Genomic DNA, 14,964 nt, shown 5'->3' with positions numbered 1-14,964 from the left:
ACGGCACAATCCGAAGGGAATTTAGCACTTGCCTTTCCTGCATATCTAAAATCAGCTCCAAGAGCCAAGTTTTTACAAGCAGGTTTGTCAGTTGAAGGGGGGGGGGAATACCATACATCAGTTGAGGAGGGAAAGCCTGCAGCAGCCATACCACTTGTGTCACTTTTAAAATAAACGGTTACTTTTTCTTAGTCTGTTTTATTCTATTCTTGTGGATTGTTTTTAGTACACTTTTACTAATATTCTTTATGGGGGGGTTGTTATTGTTGTAAACTGCTTTGGATGGGCTTTGCATGTAAATATTTTAAAATTAAATGTAGATAAATATCACCTCACACATTCGACTGCAAATCAAGCAATGCAGATATATGTATCAAGTAGCCCTTTTCCCGATTCTTCTTTTTTTTTTAAAAAAAAAAGATTTCAAAATCTTCTGGGTTTCTTCTTTTGGTCATTTGTTCATTTTATTAACCACCTTTTAAAGTTTAAAGGTTTCTAAAGGAAGGCCTGAAGGGATATTGCTTATCCTTCTTCACGTTACCTCAGGGAGCAAGTCAAACTTTCCTTCTTTGGTTTCCATGTAGCCCCTGTCAAAGAAGTCCCGCAGGTATTTTGCAACAAAGTAAAAGGCATAGGCCGTTGCCAGCTGAGGGAGAAGTTTCTGTTGCTGGGTCTGATAGTCAAGAATCTTCGCCTCCCGGTCACTGAGGGGGGAGAAAATGTCGCAGATTATCCAAAACGAACAGCAAATGAATAGCCTCCATTTACCCGAAGGAGTTTCCATTTTGCATTTCCTCTTTCATTCTGGGAAGCCAACACAGGGCGGCCAATTTCTGCCTCACGAACTGACCCAACCACACGCCCCAAAAACATCCACTCACAGGTGGCCCTGCTTAGCAGTGAGATCTTATTCCAATGTTAACAGGACAGCATTTTCCACCTGGCTAGCTTAGGGGGCCAGCGGAGGCCATGCAGCAGGTAGAGGGGCTGATTCAAGTAAGTTTTGGTGCGAGTGGAAGCCACAGAAATGAGTCCCACTGGTCCAAAAGCGCTTCCTCCCTTCCTTTGCCAAATGGCAGCCATTCCAGGCAACATCCCTTGTCAAAATACATAGAGGTCTGCAGTACACCTGCACATTCCAACACCTTTAAAATAAAGATAATGGTAGAGAACCAGATTTAAACAAAGGCTTGTTTTCGACAGCCGTAATGCACACACACAGAATCCAGGGTTCCCCCTATTTGTCTTTCCTGACCGGAAATAAATTCCGAGCCAACCTGAACACACAGCCAGGTATCTGTGGTCACAGAAGGAGGAAGAACATATTGAGACAAAGAGACACGGTCACCCCAACTGTATGGGAAGCAGCGTTCAGAACCTCCCGAATCCAAAGTACCCTTGGGGCACCCGGTCCCTCACACTAGTCTCCCAACCCCCCTTTTTTCAGCCCCCACCCCACTCCTGGATTCATCAGCTTCACTGCCTCTTCAACATTTGCAAATAAGGAGCGTGAAACTGAGTATAGAGATGAGGTGGAGCGGCTGACAGAGTGGTGCAGAGTCAACAACTTGCTCATAAATACAAAGAAAACTAAGGAGCTTGTGGTGGATTTTAAGAGACAGAAGAACGAGGTCCAGCCACTTTTGATTGACGGAATTTGTGTGGCGAGGGTAACGACGTTTAGATTTCTAGGCATTGAGTTACAGGAGGATCTGTCCTGGAGTGTTAATACAAGGGGGCTTGTGAAGAAGGCGCAGCAGAGACTGTATTTTTTGAGAATTTTAAGGAAAAACCATCTTCCACAAAAGCTGCTGCTTGCCTTCTATCACTGTGCCATACAGAGCGTGCTCACGTACAGTTTATGTGTGTGGTACGGAAGCTGTACTTCTCAGGACAGAGCAGGGCTGTGTAGAATTATTAAAACAGCAGAGAGCATTATTGGCTGCTCACTCTCCACCTTAGAACAAATTTACACCACCAGGTGCCATAGAAAAGCACTAGATATATCAAGAGATCCAACGCACCCTGGTCACCATTTCTTTCAGCTCCTGCCATCGGGATGGAGATATAGAACAATGCAGGCAAGAACGAGCCGTCTCAGGAACAGTTTCTTCTCTAGAGCGATTTTGGCCTTAAATGGAAAGCCTGGACTTTGAAGTCATCTTATTTTACTTGTTATTTTGTATTATATTTACTGTTTTTAATCAGGTTTTTGTAATTTTGGATTATGCGGAATGCTTTATCTGAGTGGATGTAGCAACAGAGTAATTTCGTTGTTCCCGCAAGGGGACAATGACAATAAAGATATCTTATATCTTATATCTTATCTTAAATTCATCTGCTTGCTTAAGAGTTTAAGTAGATGTATCAAGCAAAAAAGGGGTGGGGTGGGGATTACTGGCTGGAACACCGAGAGTTGGTAAGAAAAGAGGAAAGCAACAACAACAACAACAACAATAATAGTCAACAGAGGAGCAGGGCATTAATGCACCCCTGCCTGGAGCCAGGCCCTCCTTTCCTGCCATACCCGGGCTTTAACTCAGACTGCCGGCGCACTGCGGAATATCGGATTGCAATGGTGCAAGCCATCATCAGATTGGGGACAATTTCATTCTGAAGCATGAGGACACGAACCACAATCATAGTAAGGTAGTTAATTTTTGCAGATCCTTTTTTCATATACCGGCCATCCGGCAGGACCTGGAAATTGTGGGGGGGAAAAGGTGTGTGTTAGCAGAAGCAAAATCTAAGTCCAGGACTCAGAACTCTGAAGCATATACAGGTGCTGCAAATGTCTTCCAGACAATGTTTTTTTTTTAAACCCCTGTCACCGGTTTCTCTGTCACCTCTTTTTTTGCTGCCCATGGCAGCCATTTTGTGCTATTATCAAAATATGACTACTGGCCCCTCATTTTTTTAAAAAACAACCAAAAAACCCTGAAAAAGCACTGTTTTCAAACATTCCTTGATCACCATGAGGACTAGTCTCTCTTTAAAAAAATGAAATAAGAGAATGAAAGTTCATGAAGATTCTTGACATTCTGTCTTTGCCACCTGATAGATTCCATGTGAAATTCCACACGAGAGGATAACCAGAGGCCTTTGCTATGGCGCAACTGATTAAACCTGTTTAATACCCACAGCCAAGTGTACCTGAGAGAACTTAGCCAGCATGTTTTCCCTTGGAATCCGAACATTCTTCAGCAAGAGAAAGCCATTGTCAACATTTTCAAAGCTCATTTTGGGACCAATATCCCCTGCAGTTACTCCTACGGAGCAAAACAAGCAAGGATTCAGACAGACAGACAGGTTTAAAAAATTGTGCAGGTTGAAGTCTCTTTTGGAAATCAGGATGCACAGTGGTTTGGTTAGGTAACAATAGACTCTGGACTTAATGGTCTTATGCCCACCAATGAAAGCACATGTTTCTTCTGCTCAACAGAAAGCACTGAAAAATCTATGAACTCTTTTTTTATTAATCCTCCCCAAATTAGACAGCAGCGTGTACTACTTCACTTACAGTGCAAGTCTATGCATGTCTACTCAGTAGAATACCCCATTGAGACAAATGGGACTTTACTCCCAAGTAAGCCATAGCTGCCAAGTCTCCCGTATTCGCCGGGAAATCCCCGTTTTTCCAGCTGTTCCTAGCTGAAAAAATGGATTTTTTTTCCCCCCCAGTTTATTATGGCGTGGCGGCCATTTTGGAACTGGGCAGAGCATGCTCAGAAGCAACTTTTGATGCTGCTCTGCCCAGTTCCAAAATGGCTGCAGTGCGACTTCTGGCGTGATGGCCATTTTGGAACTGGGCAAAGCAGCATCAAAAGTCACTTCTGAGCATGCTCCGCCCAGTTCCAAAATGGTGACAGCGCTACTTCCGGCCTGCTACTTCCGGCCTAGTCCCTTATTTCTCTGACAGCAACTTGGCAGGTATGAAGTGAGCATGTATAGGACTACAGACATTACCTTCAAATGGTGGTAAGCCGGACACCCTTTCCCCCTAAATATTCTTCCTTATTCTGTCCACCTCCTTTGTGCCCCCTCATTTTTTGCATCTGTCAATAATATTTTAATACTTTAATAAATTGGCTAATGTATTTCTGTTTGAAATGGTGTCTGATGAACTCTGCTATTCTTCTCTCCATTTATTTTTCATTTTTCACTATGATGATGATGATGATGATGATGATGGCACAGCCCCAAAAGTGATGAATATATCTGAACCACATGACAACATGAAAGCATTTTTCTGAGCTTAAAAACAATGTTGGAAACCAGATTTATTTTTGCATTTAGAGGCCCTTTTGCTCATTCTGATGAGTGGGGCCCAAGATTGCAAATGCAGGGGATTAAACTAGATTGAGCCTTAGGGTCCCTTTCAACTTCCCAATTCTATGTTTCTATGTCTGCCTCCCAAGCCTGCCCTGATGGCACCACTGATTATGGTTAGAAACATTGGCAAGCTTGAAACAGATTTTAAAAAACCACCCAGTAGAATCGTTTCGGGAGCCTCTGGAGTAAATCACCTGGTACCAAAGAATGATCTCGGAGGCTGCGGATCTGCACCATGAAGGGATGCATGCCATACGACTTTCCTTTCAGGTAAAGCTGAGCAAAGACCACAGCGTGAGTCGCCGTCCGTCCCACTGTAAGGGTGAATGGAGGGTGCGAAAATAAGTCATCAATTCCTCAAAAAGTTAAGCGGCATTTTCAGAACATAAGAACAGCCCTGTTCAAAGTGTTGGTGCTGACCTTTAAAGCCCTAAACGGCCTTGGTCCTGTATACCTGAAGGAGCATCTCCACCCCCATCGTTCAGCCCGGACTCTGAGGTCCAGCTCTGAGGGCCTTCTGGCGGTTCCCTCCCTGTGAGAAGTGAGGTTACAGGGAACCAGGCAGAGGGCCTTCTCAGTAGTGGCGCCCACCCAGTGGAACACCCTCCCATCAGATGTCAAGGAAATAAACAACTACCTGACTTTTAGAAGACATCTGAAGGCAGCTCTGTTTAGGGAGGTTTTTAATGGCTGATGTTTTATTATGCTTTTAACGTTCTGCTGGAAACTGTTCAGAGTAGCTGGGGAGGCCTGGCCGGATGGGTGGGATATAAGTAATATTATTATTGGATGAGGCCAAAGGCCTGCGAGTGCAAGAGCAATTCTCTACACCTGCCATTCCCAGCTACAGTGACATGAGAACATAGCCTATGTAGCTAGGAACCACTAACAGCTTTATTCTCCATCAATTTCTCTAAACCTCTCTTAAAGAGAAAACTTTTCTCTATCTACTTTCTCCACATTGTACATAATGTTATGCACAGCTGGGCTGAACCCTGCTACTTGATTTCTCCCTAATCTAAAAATTGTTGCAACCTTTCCTCACAGGAAAACCTGCTCCCACCCCCACCCCCCTATCATTTTGGTTGCCCTTTCACAAACCCTTTCCAGCTCCTCAATCTCCTTTTTCAGGTAGGGTGTCCGGAATCGTACACAGTATTCCAAGTGCGGTTGCACCATAGATCTGTATAATGGTACTATGATACCTTTATGCATCGACCATATTCAAAGCTGCAATTAAAGATGCAGATTGAGAAGACAAGTAACCAGGGGTTTGGGAAGGGACCCAACTCTGGGCTCATCCGGACTTCCTTTTGTGCTGCATGTCTAGACACAAATCTGGTATTCAAAGCTCTGTGTGGTTTTTTTTTGTTTTGTTTTCTGTCCTGGTGTTTTCCTGCTGAAATGCAGCGAATGGCAAGCGGGTTTTCCTCTGTACGTTTCATTCGTAGTGTTCCACTTACACTTTAAAAACATTTGGCTATAATACACCCTTTAAAGATTGGGGAAACAATTAAAAGGACAGAACGAACGAAAAGGCCCCCACCCCTGAGTGTGTTTGCTACCTACAATCTCCCGGCCACCACTTCATGGCAGAGATGCTTGGCGTGTTGAGAACAAACTCCTGTGTAGCAGCATCAAAGGTGGCTGTTGTCTCCAATCCCCGAAGGTAAGTTCCTTTAATAAAAAAAAACACGGTTTCTCAGAGCATCGCAAGACCACCAGCAGATTCCACATTCACTAGTCAGGCCCACAAATCCCAGCCGTGCTGTTCTCAAGACTGGGTCCAACTTCTCTTTTTTTGTAAGCAAGTTCCACCCTCAAAGGCATCTCAATTTTTAATTTGGAGCTTCCTTGACTCAGGGTCAGTGCAGCCGGTGCTATTTTTCTAGAAAAACAGGTGCCAGGAATCACCATGAACACCTTCCTTGTTCCCTTATAATGGCAATAGCGCCCACCTGAGGGTTCCGGCAAGTTCCGGCTGGGGAAAAAGGCCCTGAGTGTGGCTAACCCCATTTTCCCATGACCTCTATTCTCCAGCTGTCTTTTAAAAAACGAAAACAAAAAATAGGGATATTCCCTGCCATTAAAACTCAGGTGTTGAACCTGACAGCTTTAGACTACTAGCCATTTTCCTCTTGTGGCCTTCAGGGGCCAGACAATTGCCAATGGTCGGAGTCTTCTGGGCGGTCAGCTGCCCACTCTGCTGCAAGGCAAAATGCCATCTGGAGCTGCCTGGACTCAGACCTGGGGGGTTAGTGGCAAAAGTTCCCCACAACTGCTCTGGAGCAATTGCTACCCATTAGGGCCTCATTGGCACAGTGGAATTTGACACTGTGGTATTTGGATGGATTCTGGCCCTAAGAGCCACAATAAGCTAGTAAACTTACCGTGACCCAGTTCGGTCTGGGCATAGGTCCCTACGATGTAAAATTTTTCTGCCAAAGGGAGCCACTTGGCGAGCTGTTCGTCTGTGGCTAACCCCATCAGGCTCTTAACAAAGACCACGTGGACGTTGAACGCCAGGTTGGCATGAAGCGCCCTGCAAAAGGATATGCAATTCCTGTCATCTCCCTGATGTTAGTCCCTAAGTGTATGTCATCTCCCTGATGTTGGTCCCTAAGTTTTGCATTTGGGCGATCCCTGCGCCCAAATGCAAAATCGCAAAGCACAGGGCCATTACATCAATGCAGAACGTGACATTTCAGCAGGGCATTTAACTTCACAACAGAGGCATGGCACCTGCCTTCCTCCTCAGGCCGTACTGCTCCCTGATAGATACGGCTGATAAAAAGCACGTTTTGAAATAGCCAGTCGACAGGGCCTAACATTACTCGTTTGTTCGGTTCGCCCACAAAAGCCATTGGCAACCCTTCGCTAACTCATTCCCGCAGCAGCTTCTGCCCTTTCCCTCCTGCCGTATAAATCCAAGGGGCTCCCACAAATATGGAACAATATATATATTTGACCTCACTGGCTTACAGGGAAATCCAAGTTCTACAGTGCCGTCCGAGGCACGTTTTGTTGCGAGATTCATTCCCCGTCTGCAGTCATAGGTTTATTGTGTATCATATGACTGTATGTGTTTTCATTCCACAGAGTGGATGTGACGTAGACAGGATGTTTGTCTTACTGTCTTCCTACGTGGGACTGTTGTTCCTTTGTTCTTTCTCTTTACTGCCTGTGATGCTAGAGAGAGGGAGCCATGATGAAGAGCTCCGAGTCTGTTTATATGTAAATAAACTAGCTTAGCCAGAATGCTGTGCTGCTGAGTCTTTTACGCAACTGCGCAAGCCTCTGCAGATGTGGGAGGTGTGCTGGTGCTTTATCACACCAGTCACTGTGATGTTCGGGCTGAAGAACGCTCCAGAGGCTCCCGAACGATCTCCCAGGAGGGAGGGAACATGCCAGTCAGGTGTGTGTCTCTGCCATGGCCTTACTCACGAGTAGGTACCCTCCTGGACAATTGCTGACACATTTACTCAGAAATAAGTCAAACGGGACTTACTTAAAGTAAGTATGCACAGAAAGGGGGAAAGGGGCCTTTTTTCAGCTCGAGGGTTAGGTGCCAGTGGTGAGCATGGCCAGGAACACACCCACCCACCCACACGATGGAGCAGTGGGTGGAACTTTCACCTGTGTGCAGTAGGCTACATGCCAATTATGCAGATGTCTGAGCTCTTTACAACCAGTAAAGGCAATTAAGAGGTATTGGCATAGTTCAAGGACATGTTCTAACCTGGCAACCGTGGAAGCAGTAGAGTGAGGGGGGTGGCCTAGGGAAAATCCCAAGAGCTGGGAAGGGGAGAGTTTTGGCCTTGCATACGTGAAGGAGCACCTCCACCCCCATCGTTCAGCCCAGATACTGAGAACCCACCTCCAAGCGGTTCCCTCACTGCAAGAAGTGGGGTTGCAGGGAACCTGGCAGAGGGCCTTCTCGGTAGTGGTGCCCCCCACCCTGTGGAACGCCCTCCTGTCAGATGTCACACAGACAAGCAACCATCTGACTTTTAAAAGACACTTGAAGCCAGCCGTGTAAAGAGAAGTTTTTAATGTTTGATGTTTTACTGTGGTTTTATGATTTGTTGGAAGCCACTCATATAAAGTTGTTGCTGGTTGTTAGAGAGGGGGGGCTGGAGGGTGTCCTTTGGGTTTCCCATCCCTGGTACATAGCTAACCATGTGTACTTAGAAGTAAGGTAAAGGTAAAGGTAAAGGGACCCCTGACCATTAGGTCCAGTCGTGACCGACTCTGGGGTTGCGCGGTCATCTCGCATTATTGGCCGAGGGAGCCGGCGTATAGCTTCCAGGTCATGTGGCCAGCATGACAAAGCCGCTTCTGGCAAACCAGAGCAGCACATGGAAACGCCGTTTACCTTCCCGCTGTAGCGGTTCCTATTTATCTACTTGCATTTTGACGTGCTTTCGAACTGCTAGGTTGGCAGGAGCTGGGACCAAGCAACGGGAGCTCACCCCGTCACAGGGATTCGAACCACCGACCTTCTGATCAGCAAGCCCTAGGCTCAGTGGTTTAACCACAGTGCCACCTGGGTCAGAAGTAAGTCCCTACTTAATTCAACAAGGTGTACTTCCAAGTAAGCAAAGTTAAGGCTGCAACCTTACTTTCTGTTCATGCGCTTAACAAAATTTATATACCACCCTGATTGCAACTAGAATCTCTAAGCGGTTTAAGAAAAACAAAACGGCCGTGAAAACGGCAGTGAAGTCAAAAGCAGGTGTTTTCTTTTTTAAAAGAAGAATTAAATAGAATTAAAATCAATAATTAAGCAAAACATAGATTGAAGTACATGTCAGCTTTAAGATGTCCAGGTAGGCTTGCCTGAACAAAAATGTTCTTAGCAAACACCGAAAAGGGTACAGTGAAGGAGCCTGCCTGATGTTCAACAGGCAGGGAGTTCCAACAGTGCCCATTCTGAGGAATGAAGGGGTCCTTATATGAGTTAAGGTGACCCATCAAGTAAGCTGATTCTAAGCTGTTAAGGCCTTTATATGCTAATACTAATACCTTGAACCTGGCCCAGTAACCAATCAGCATCCAGTGCAGTTTTCTGAACAGCCAGGTGACATGCTGACAGGGTCTCACTCACTCACTCACTCACTTTCTGCACTAATTGCCATTTCCAGATCAAGTGCAAGGGAATCCCTACATCGCACTATGCCAATGTTGAAGTCACAGGCGCCTGAACTACTGTGCTCAAGCTCTTTCCTTTTCCCCTGTGCTTTTTGAGCCTGAATTCCAACCTTTTCATCCTACGGCTGCCCAGAACGTGGCAGTATGGTCATAGCTGCTCCTTTATGTATGTAGAAACATTGACACGTTGCTTGATTGTAACCGAACGAAACCTCACAGTAGCTTACAAAAATAATAATGATAATAATATAGGTAAATTTTCAGATCAGATGTGGCACCCTCTCAACTCTGAAAAGGTATAGGATCCACAACAGGCAATTCTGTCTGCCCCATATTCGCACACTCTCTTGGAAGCCAGAGATTTCCCTTGACTGTAGCGGGCCGCCCCACTTAGCTTAGATGAAAGCAGGCACTTTTTTTTTTTTTTAGACAGCTAATACAATTCTAGCAGCATTCTGTTGTTTTCAAATCACCTGCTGCAGTAACCCAGTTCAGGTCCATCTGTCGCCCATCCCATTTCAGCCGCCTTCTTCGAGAGGTGAACGGACTTCCTGATAGCATCTTCGTATCTTTCGTTCTGGCTCATGAAGTACTGGTTTTCTAGGCTGAACACCGGATCACTCTGAATCATGGCATCTGCAGAGCATACAACGATCCTTTAAGCAGGCCGAGGCACATGAATCAACCAAGCTGCAATTACACTGATGTTCACTAAGAGATTTACAGAAGAAAACGCGGTTCTAGCAGTGAAGCATAACGCAGCAGAAACCTCCAGGCCATTCACATTAACCTAAGGCTCTTCCTCACCGTATCGCTGAGTTGGGGGTCCAGCCTGCTGACAACTTGTATGAAATCCACCATCATTTAATACATACAAGTTGATGGGGACAGACTACTGCCAGCACATAAACCCAGCGCTTAAAAGCTTGTGCTAGCTGTTCATACTGGACCAGGTTCAAGGTTCTTGCACAACCTAAGTTTTAGCTTTTGCACAAACTTAATCAGGATGAATGTGCAATGAACAGGTCGTTCCAGAAGAGCCCCTTTAAAATCAATTGTCTCACCGGTCCAGTTTCTGAAGACTGCAAAACTACAATTGGTTTGGCTAAGCCTTTTGTTCCAAACAAATTTATCCAGCTCCAAAAATTGTTTTTAAGCGCTGCGAAGGAGGATACACCAAAAGGCAAACGGATGCATAGTTGGGGAAGCATTAAAAATAGTGTCGACATTCAAACTAACACAAATACTTATTTCCATGTGGACGACTTACCTACTGCCCTTCGCATCTGCGTCTTTTCAGCACCTCCATCCAGTATATTGGTCAGTCGTTCGACACTGAAGGAGGCCGTTTTTCTTTCAATTTCAAGGTCAGGGTTCACAATTTGTCCAGTGGAATTCTGGATGTTTTTATTTGCATTCCACGATGCCATTCTAAATGTGGGTGGAATGCTGAAGAGACAGAGGAAATTAGTAGTTACTGAGCATTTGCAGAAGTCTTATAATGAAGTTGTGGGGTTTTATATTTTTGTCTGCAGAACTGAAGCTTCTTTAAGACGGCCCTTGAATGGCTATCGACACAGCCCCATGTGCACTTTACTTCTGAGTAAACGTGCGCAGGATTGCGCTCTGTGAGCACACCTTTAAATCAATTGGCTCCACCTTGAGAATATGCTAACCTGGGAAGAGCCTGCTCATAATTATAATCATTGGCTGAAACCCTGAGATCCCTTGAACGTGTGCCCAACTGCAGAAATCACCAATAAGCTACTGGCCACTAGGTTTGAAAGGGGATCGGAAAAATTCATGGGTGCTGGCAGCTGGTAATTATGAAGTTTATTGTGTTTCGAGATGAGCGCCGCAACCCCAGAGTCGGACACGACTGGACCTAATGGTCAGGGGTCCCTTTACCTTAATATTCTGTTGGGAGCTGCACAGAGTGGTTGGGGAAACCCAGCCAGATGGGCGGGGTATAAATAATAAAATTGTTGTTGTTGTTGTTGTTGTTGTTGTTGTTGTTGTTGTTGTTGTTGTTGTTGTTGTTGTTAATATGCCACCACTGGGTTCATAGCCCCCCCATGCCTCTCAATACCATCTGCTGGAGAATAACAGAACTCAAAAGATCCAACAATTGGAATCAGGTGCAAAACAGTGGCGAGGAGGGAGAGACTTGAGGACCATGGTGCCTTTGAGCATATGTTCAGCCCAGGAATCATAGAATCATAGTTGGAAGAGACCACGAGGGCCATCCAGTCCAACCCCCTGCCAAGCAGGAAACACCATCAAAACATTCCTGACAGATGGCTGTCAAGCCTCTGCTTAAAGACCTCCAAAGAAGGAGACTCCACCACACTCCTTGGCAGCAAATTCCACTGCCGAACAGCTCTTACTGTCAGGAAGTTCTTCCTAATGTTTAGGTGGAATCTTCTTTCTTGGAGTTTGAATCCATTGCTCCGTGTCCACTTCTCTGGAGCAGCAGAAAACAACCTTTCTCCCTCCTCTATATGACATCCTTTTATATATTTGAACATGGCTATCATATCACCCCTTAACCTTCTCTTCTCCAGGCTAAACATACCCAGCTCCCTAAGCCGTTCCTCATAAGGCATCATTTCCAGGCCTTTGACCATTTTGGTTGCCCTCTTCTGGACATGTTCCAGCTTGTCTGTATCCTTCTTGAACTGTGGTGCCCAGAACTGGACACAGTACTCCAGGTGAGGTCTGACCAGAGCAGAATACAGTGGTACTATTACTTCCCTTGATCTAGATGCTATACTCCTATTGATGCAGCCCAGAATTGCATTGGCTTTTTTAGCTGCTGCATCACACTGTTGACTCATGTCAAGTTTGTGGTCTACCAAGACTCCTAGATCCTTTTCACATGTACAGGTGTCTCCCATCCTGTATTTGTGCCTTTCGGTTTTTTTGCCCAAGTGTAGTACTTTACATTTCTCCTTGTTAAAATTCATCTTGTTTGCTTTGGCCCAGTTGTCTAATCTGTTAAGGTCATTTTGAAGTGTGATCCTGTCCTCTGGGGTATTAGCCACCCCTCCCAATTTGGTGTCGTCTGCAAACTTGCTCAGGATGCCCTCAAGCCCATCATCCAAGTCATTGATAAAGATGTTGAATAAGACTGGGCCCAAGGCAGAACCCTGTGGCACCCCACTAGTCACTACTCTCCAGGATGAGGAGGAGCCATTGATGAGCACCCTTTGGGTTCGGTCAGCCAGCCAGTTACAAATCCACTGAATGGTAGCATTGTCTAGCCTGCATTTTACCAGCTTCTTTACAAGAATATAATGGGGCACCTTGTCAAAGGCCTTGCTGAAATCAATAGGCTACATCCACAGCGTTCCCTTCATCTACCAGGAATTTGTTGTCAGAACCGGAACTGATTCTGGTTCCCAACTCCTGGTTCCCAACCTTCATTTCATCAACCCTTTTTTGGGGGGGTGGTGGTGGTGGTTTGCTGTTGGAGCTATTAAACAATTGGCAGCCAGAATCCTTGTGCTGATCTATTGCAAATCAAAGAGCTGCCTGCAGATCACAATCTACTTTCTGCAAACCGCATTTTAAGCTGTTGTGAATTAAGAGTTCCTGGGGGCTGGGGAGATCTGTCCTCTTTATAAAGCCAAGTGTACAGTACAGTACTTACTTTGCCTCCCACCCCCCACCCCGCCCATTTTCTTGGCACGGTGCATTAAACCTGTGCTTTGTACCTAAGGACACAGGAGTTATTGCAAAACCTCAAACTTTGTGCTGACTGCAGCTGTAGATATCACACAGACTGTACCCTCTTGCACAACAAATTTAATGCCTGGGCTCGCACATCCCAAGGTACCTGTTTTTCCTTCCACACACGCCCAACATGGGTTAAACATTTTCAAAACTGAGAATTATTATTTTGCAATAGAAAGCCTTCCATTAAAATCGCACTTTCTATAAAGCTGATAGGGGATTTCCCTACCTCTGATCTCAAAGAAACGTCTCAGACAGGAACAACCCAGGCGATATCCAACTGAAGACCCTCGTGGCACCTTTAAAGTTTAACAAATTTATATAGGCATCCCTGGGGGGGGGGAATCGCCCTCCATCAGATGCATGCTGTTTCATCCCGAGTTGCAGGTGTGGGTTTTTGAGCCTTGTTGGGTTGTAAAACAGTGAGGCGGGGCGGAAATGTAGTGCGGAAAAGTACGGGCGGTGAATGATAACTGTGTGGGCATTCACGCACACAATCAGAAATCCATAGAACGGTAGAGTTGGAGGGGGGACCCTGACGGTCATCTAGTCCAGCCCCCTGCAAATGCGCGCATTCTCAACTAAAGCACCCGTGACAGATGCTTAAAAACCTCCCGTGTGAAACCTCTGTTGTTTCCGACGGGCAAAGTTAACTCAGTCGGGAAAGTCTACCGAGAAGTTAAAATCCCACCGAAATCGGGGGTGGGGGATTTAACTCCCAGGAAAGCGAGTCCAGCTTCTGTCAGGCCCCCTCTCCTCCCCCCACCACGCACACGTGGGTGGGTCGTGCAAAGTGACTTACCGCCCTTCGCCAAGGGGAATCCTCGCAAAGCTATTTCCTGATCCGAGCGGCTGACGGGAAGGCTTCCACTGCCGGGCGCCTTGCTAAGTTTGAATGCCCTTTTCCCCCCTTCTTTGCATATGCGCGTCTATGGTGTTTCCTCCGTCTCTATCGTACTGGCTGACGCGTGTCGCCACCGCCTTCTCCTGGCCGGAATGCCGAGCTGCTCCCGGGAACGGAGGAAGAACGCCAAGAAAGCTCTCTCTCTCTCTCTTTGCCTTCTCAGATCAGAGGGGCTTGTCGCTGTTATTGTTAACAGGATCAGAGTTCACCCTCATATAATAGATGATGAAATCAAGGCTTTATGCTTAACTCCATCCTCTCCTAAATGCTCTCCACCAAGCAGTGCCGGATTTACGTATAAGCTAAACAAGCTATAATTTAGGGCTCCATTCTCTTGCCCCCCCCAAAAAAAATAAAGAAAAAAAACCTGGATGTCCATTTCCAAAATATAAGATAAAAAACAAATAAAACCTACATACAGCAACAGTGTTTTGTGTTGTGTAGGCTCCTATGATGTACCGGTAAGTATGATGTAAGCCTGCTCGCCTGCTCCCTAAAGTATCACTGGTTTGCTCATTTCTATATATAGTGTGCCTACATTCTGCATGGACTGGTTGCAGGGCAACATGTGCAAATAGCTTTAGATAGCTATTAGATCCATAAATTACCATATAGCATATATTCAACACAAAGAACAGCGACCATTTGTTGTTGACAAAGGACATATAAAGGGCCCCATTGCCTTCAGGTCCGCGTGGTTCTTAACCCTAAAGTACGCAACCTGCAGCGTACTTAACCTGAGGTATGACTGTATACGGTGGGCCCCAGGCAAATATGCTTGGGGAGGGCATTCTGCAATAAGAGAAAGCCCGTCCTCTAGTGGCCTCCCATCTCATATCTGA

General features: G+C 45.8%; 1 protein-coding gene across 2 annotated transcripts in view; it reads right to left on the bottom strand.

The window, feature by feature from the left end:
* ACOX2 (acyl-CoA oxidase 2) overlaps positions 1 to 14,339 on the bottom strand; it is a 29,716-nt gene extending 15,377 nt beyond the window's left edge. The window contains exons 1-10 of one of the 2 annotated variants that reach the window (XM_088662623.1): positions 14,021 to 14,096; positions 13,448 to 13,517; positions 10,754 to 10,932; positions 9,957 to 10,119; positions 6,723 to 6,874; positions 5,902 to 6,009; positions 4,527 to 4,646; positions 3,154 to 3,269; positions 2,528 to 2,700; positions 542 to 704 (exon numbers count right to left, since the gene is read on the bottom strand). In XM_088662623.1, coding sequence (XP_088518749.1) covers positions 542 to 704; positions 2,528 to 2,700; positions 3,154 to 3,269; positions 4,527 to 4,646; positions 5,902 to 6,009; positions 6,723 to 6,874; positions 9,957 to 10,119; positions 10,754 to 10,913 — 1,155 coding nt within the window. In that variant the 5' untranslated portion in view covers positions 10,914 to 10,932; positions 13,448 to 13,517; positions 14,021 to 14,096. Of the gene's footprint in view, positions 1 to 541; positions 705 to 2,527; positions 2,701 to 3,153; positions 3,270 to 4,526; positions 4,647 to 5,901; positions 6,010 to 6,722; positions 6,875 to 9,956; positions 10,120 to 10,753; positions 10,933 to 13,447; positions 13,518 to 14,020 lie in introns of both variants that reach the window. The other variant, XM_035106809.3, reaches the window with a different exon arrangement.
* Between the last annotated feature and the right edge of the window lie 625 nt (positions 14,340 to 14,964).

Source organism: Zootoca vivipara, chromosome 2 (assembly GCF_965207765.1).
Source record: "Zootoca vivipara chromosome 2, rZooViv2.hap1.1, whole genome shotgun sequence".
In the NCBI taxonomy this organism is placed as follows: domain Eukaryota; kingdom Metazoa; phylum Chordata; class Lepidosauria; order Squamata; family Lacertidae; genus Zootoca; species Zootoca vivipara.
This window is presented reverse-complemented; position numbering and strand designations above follow the sequence as displayed.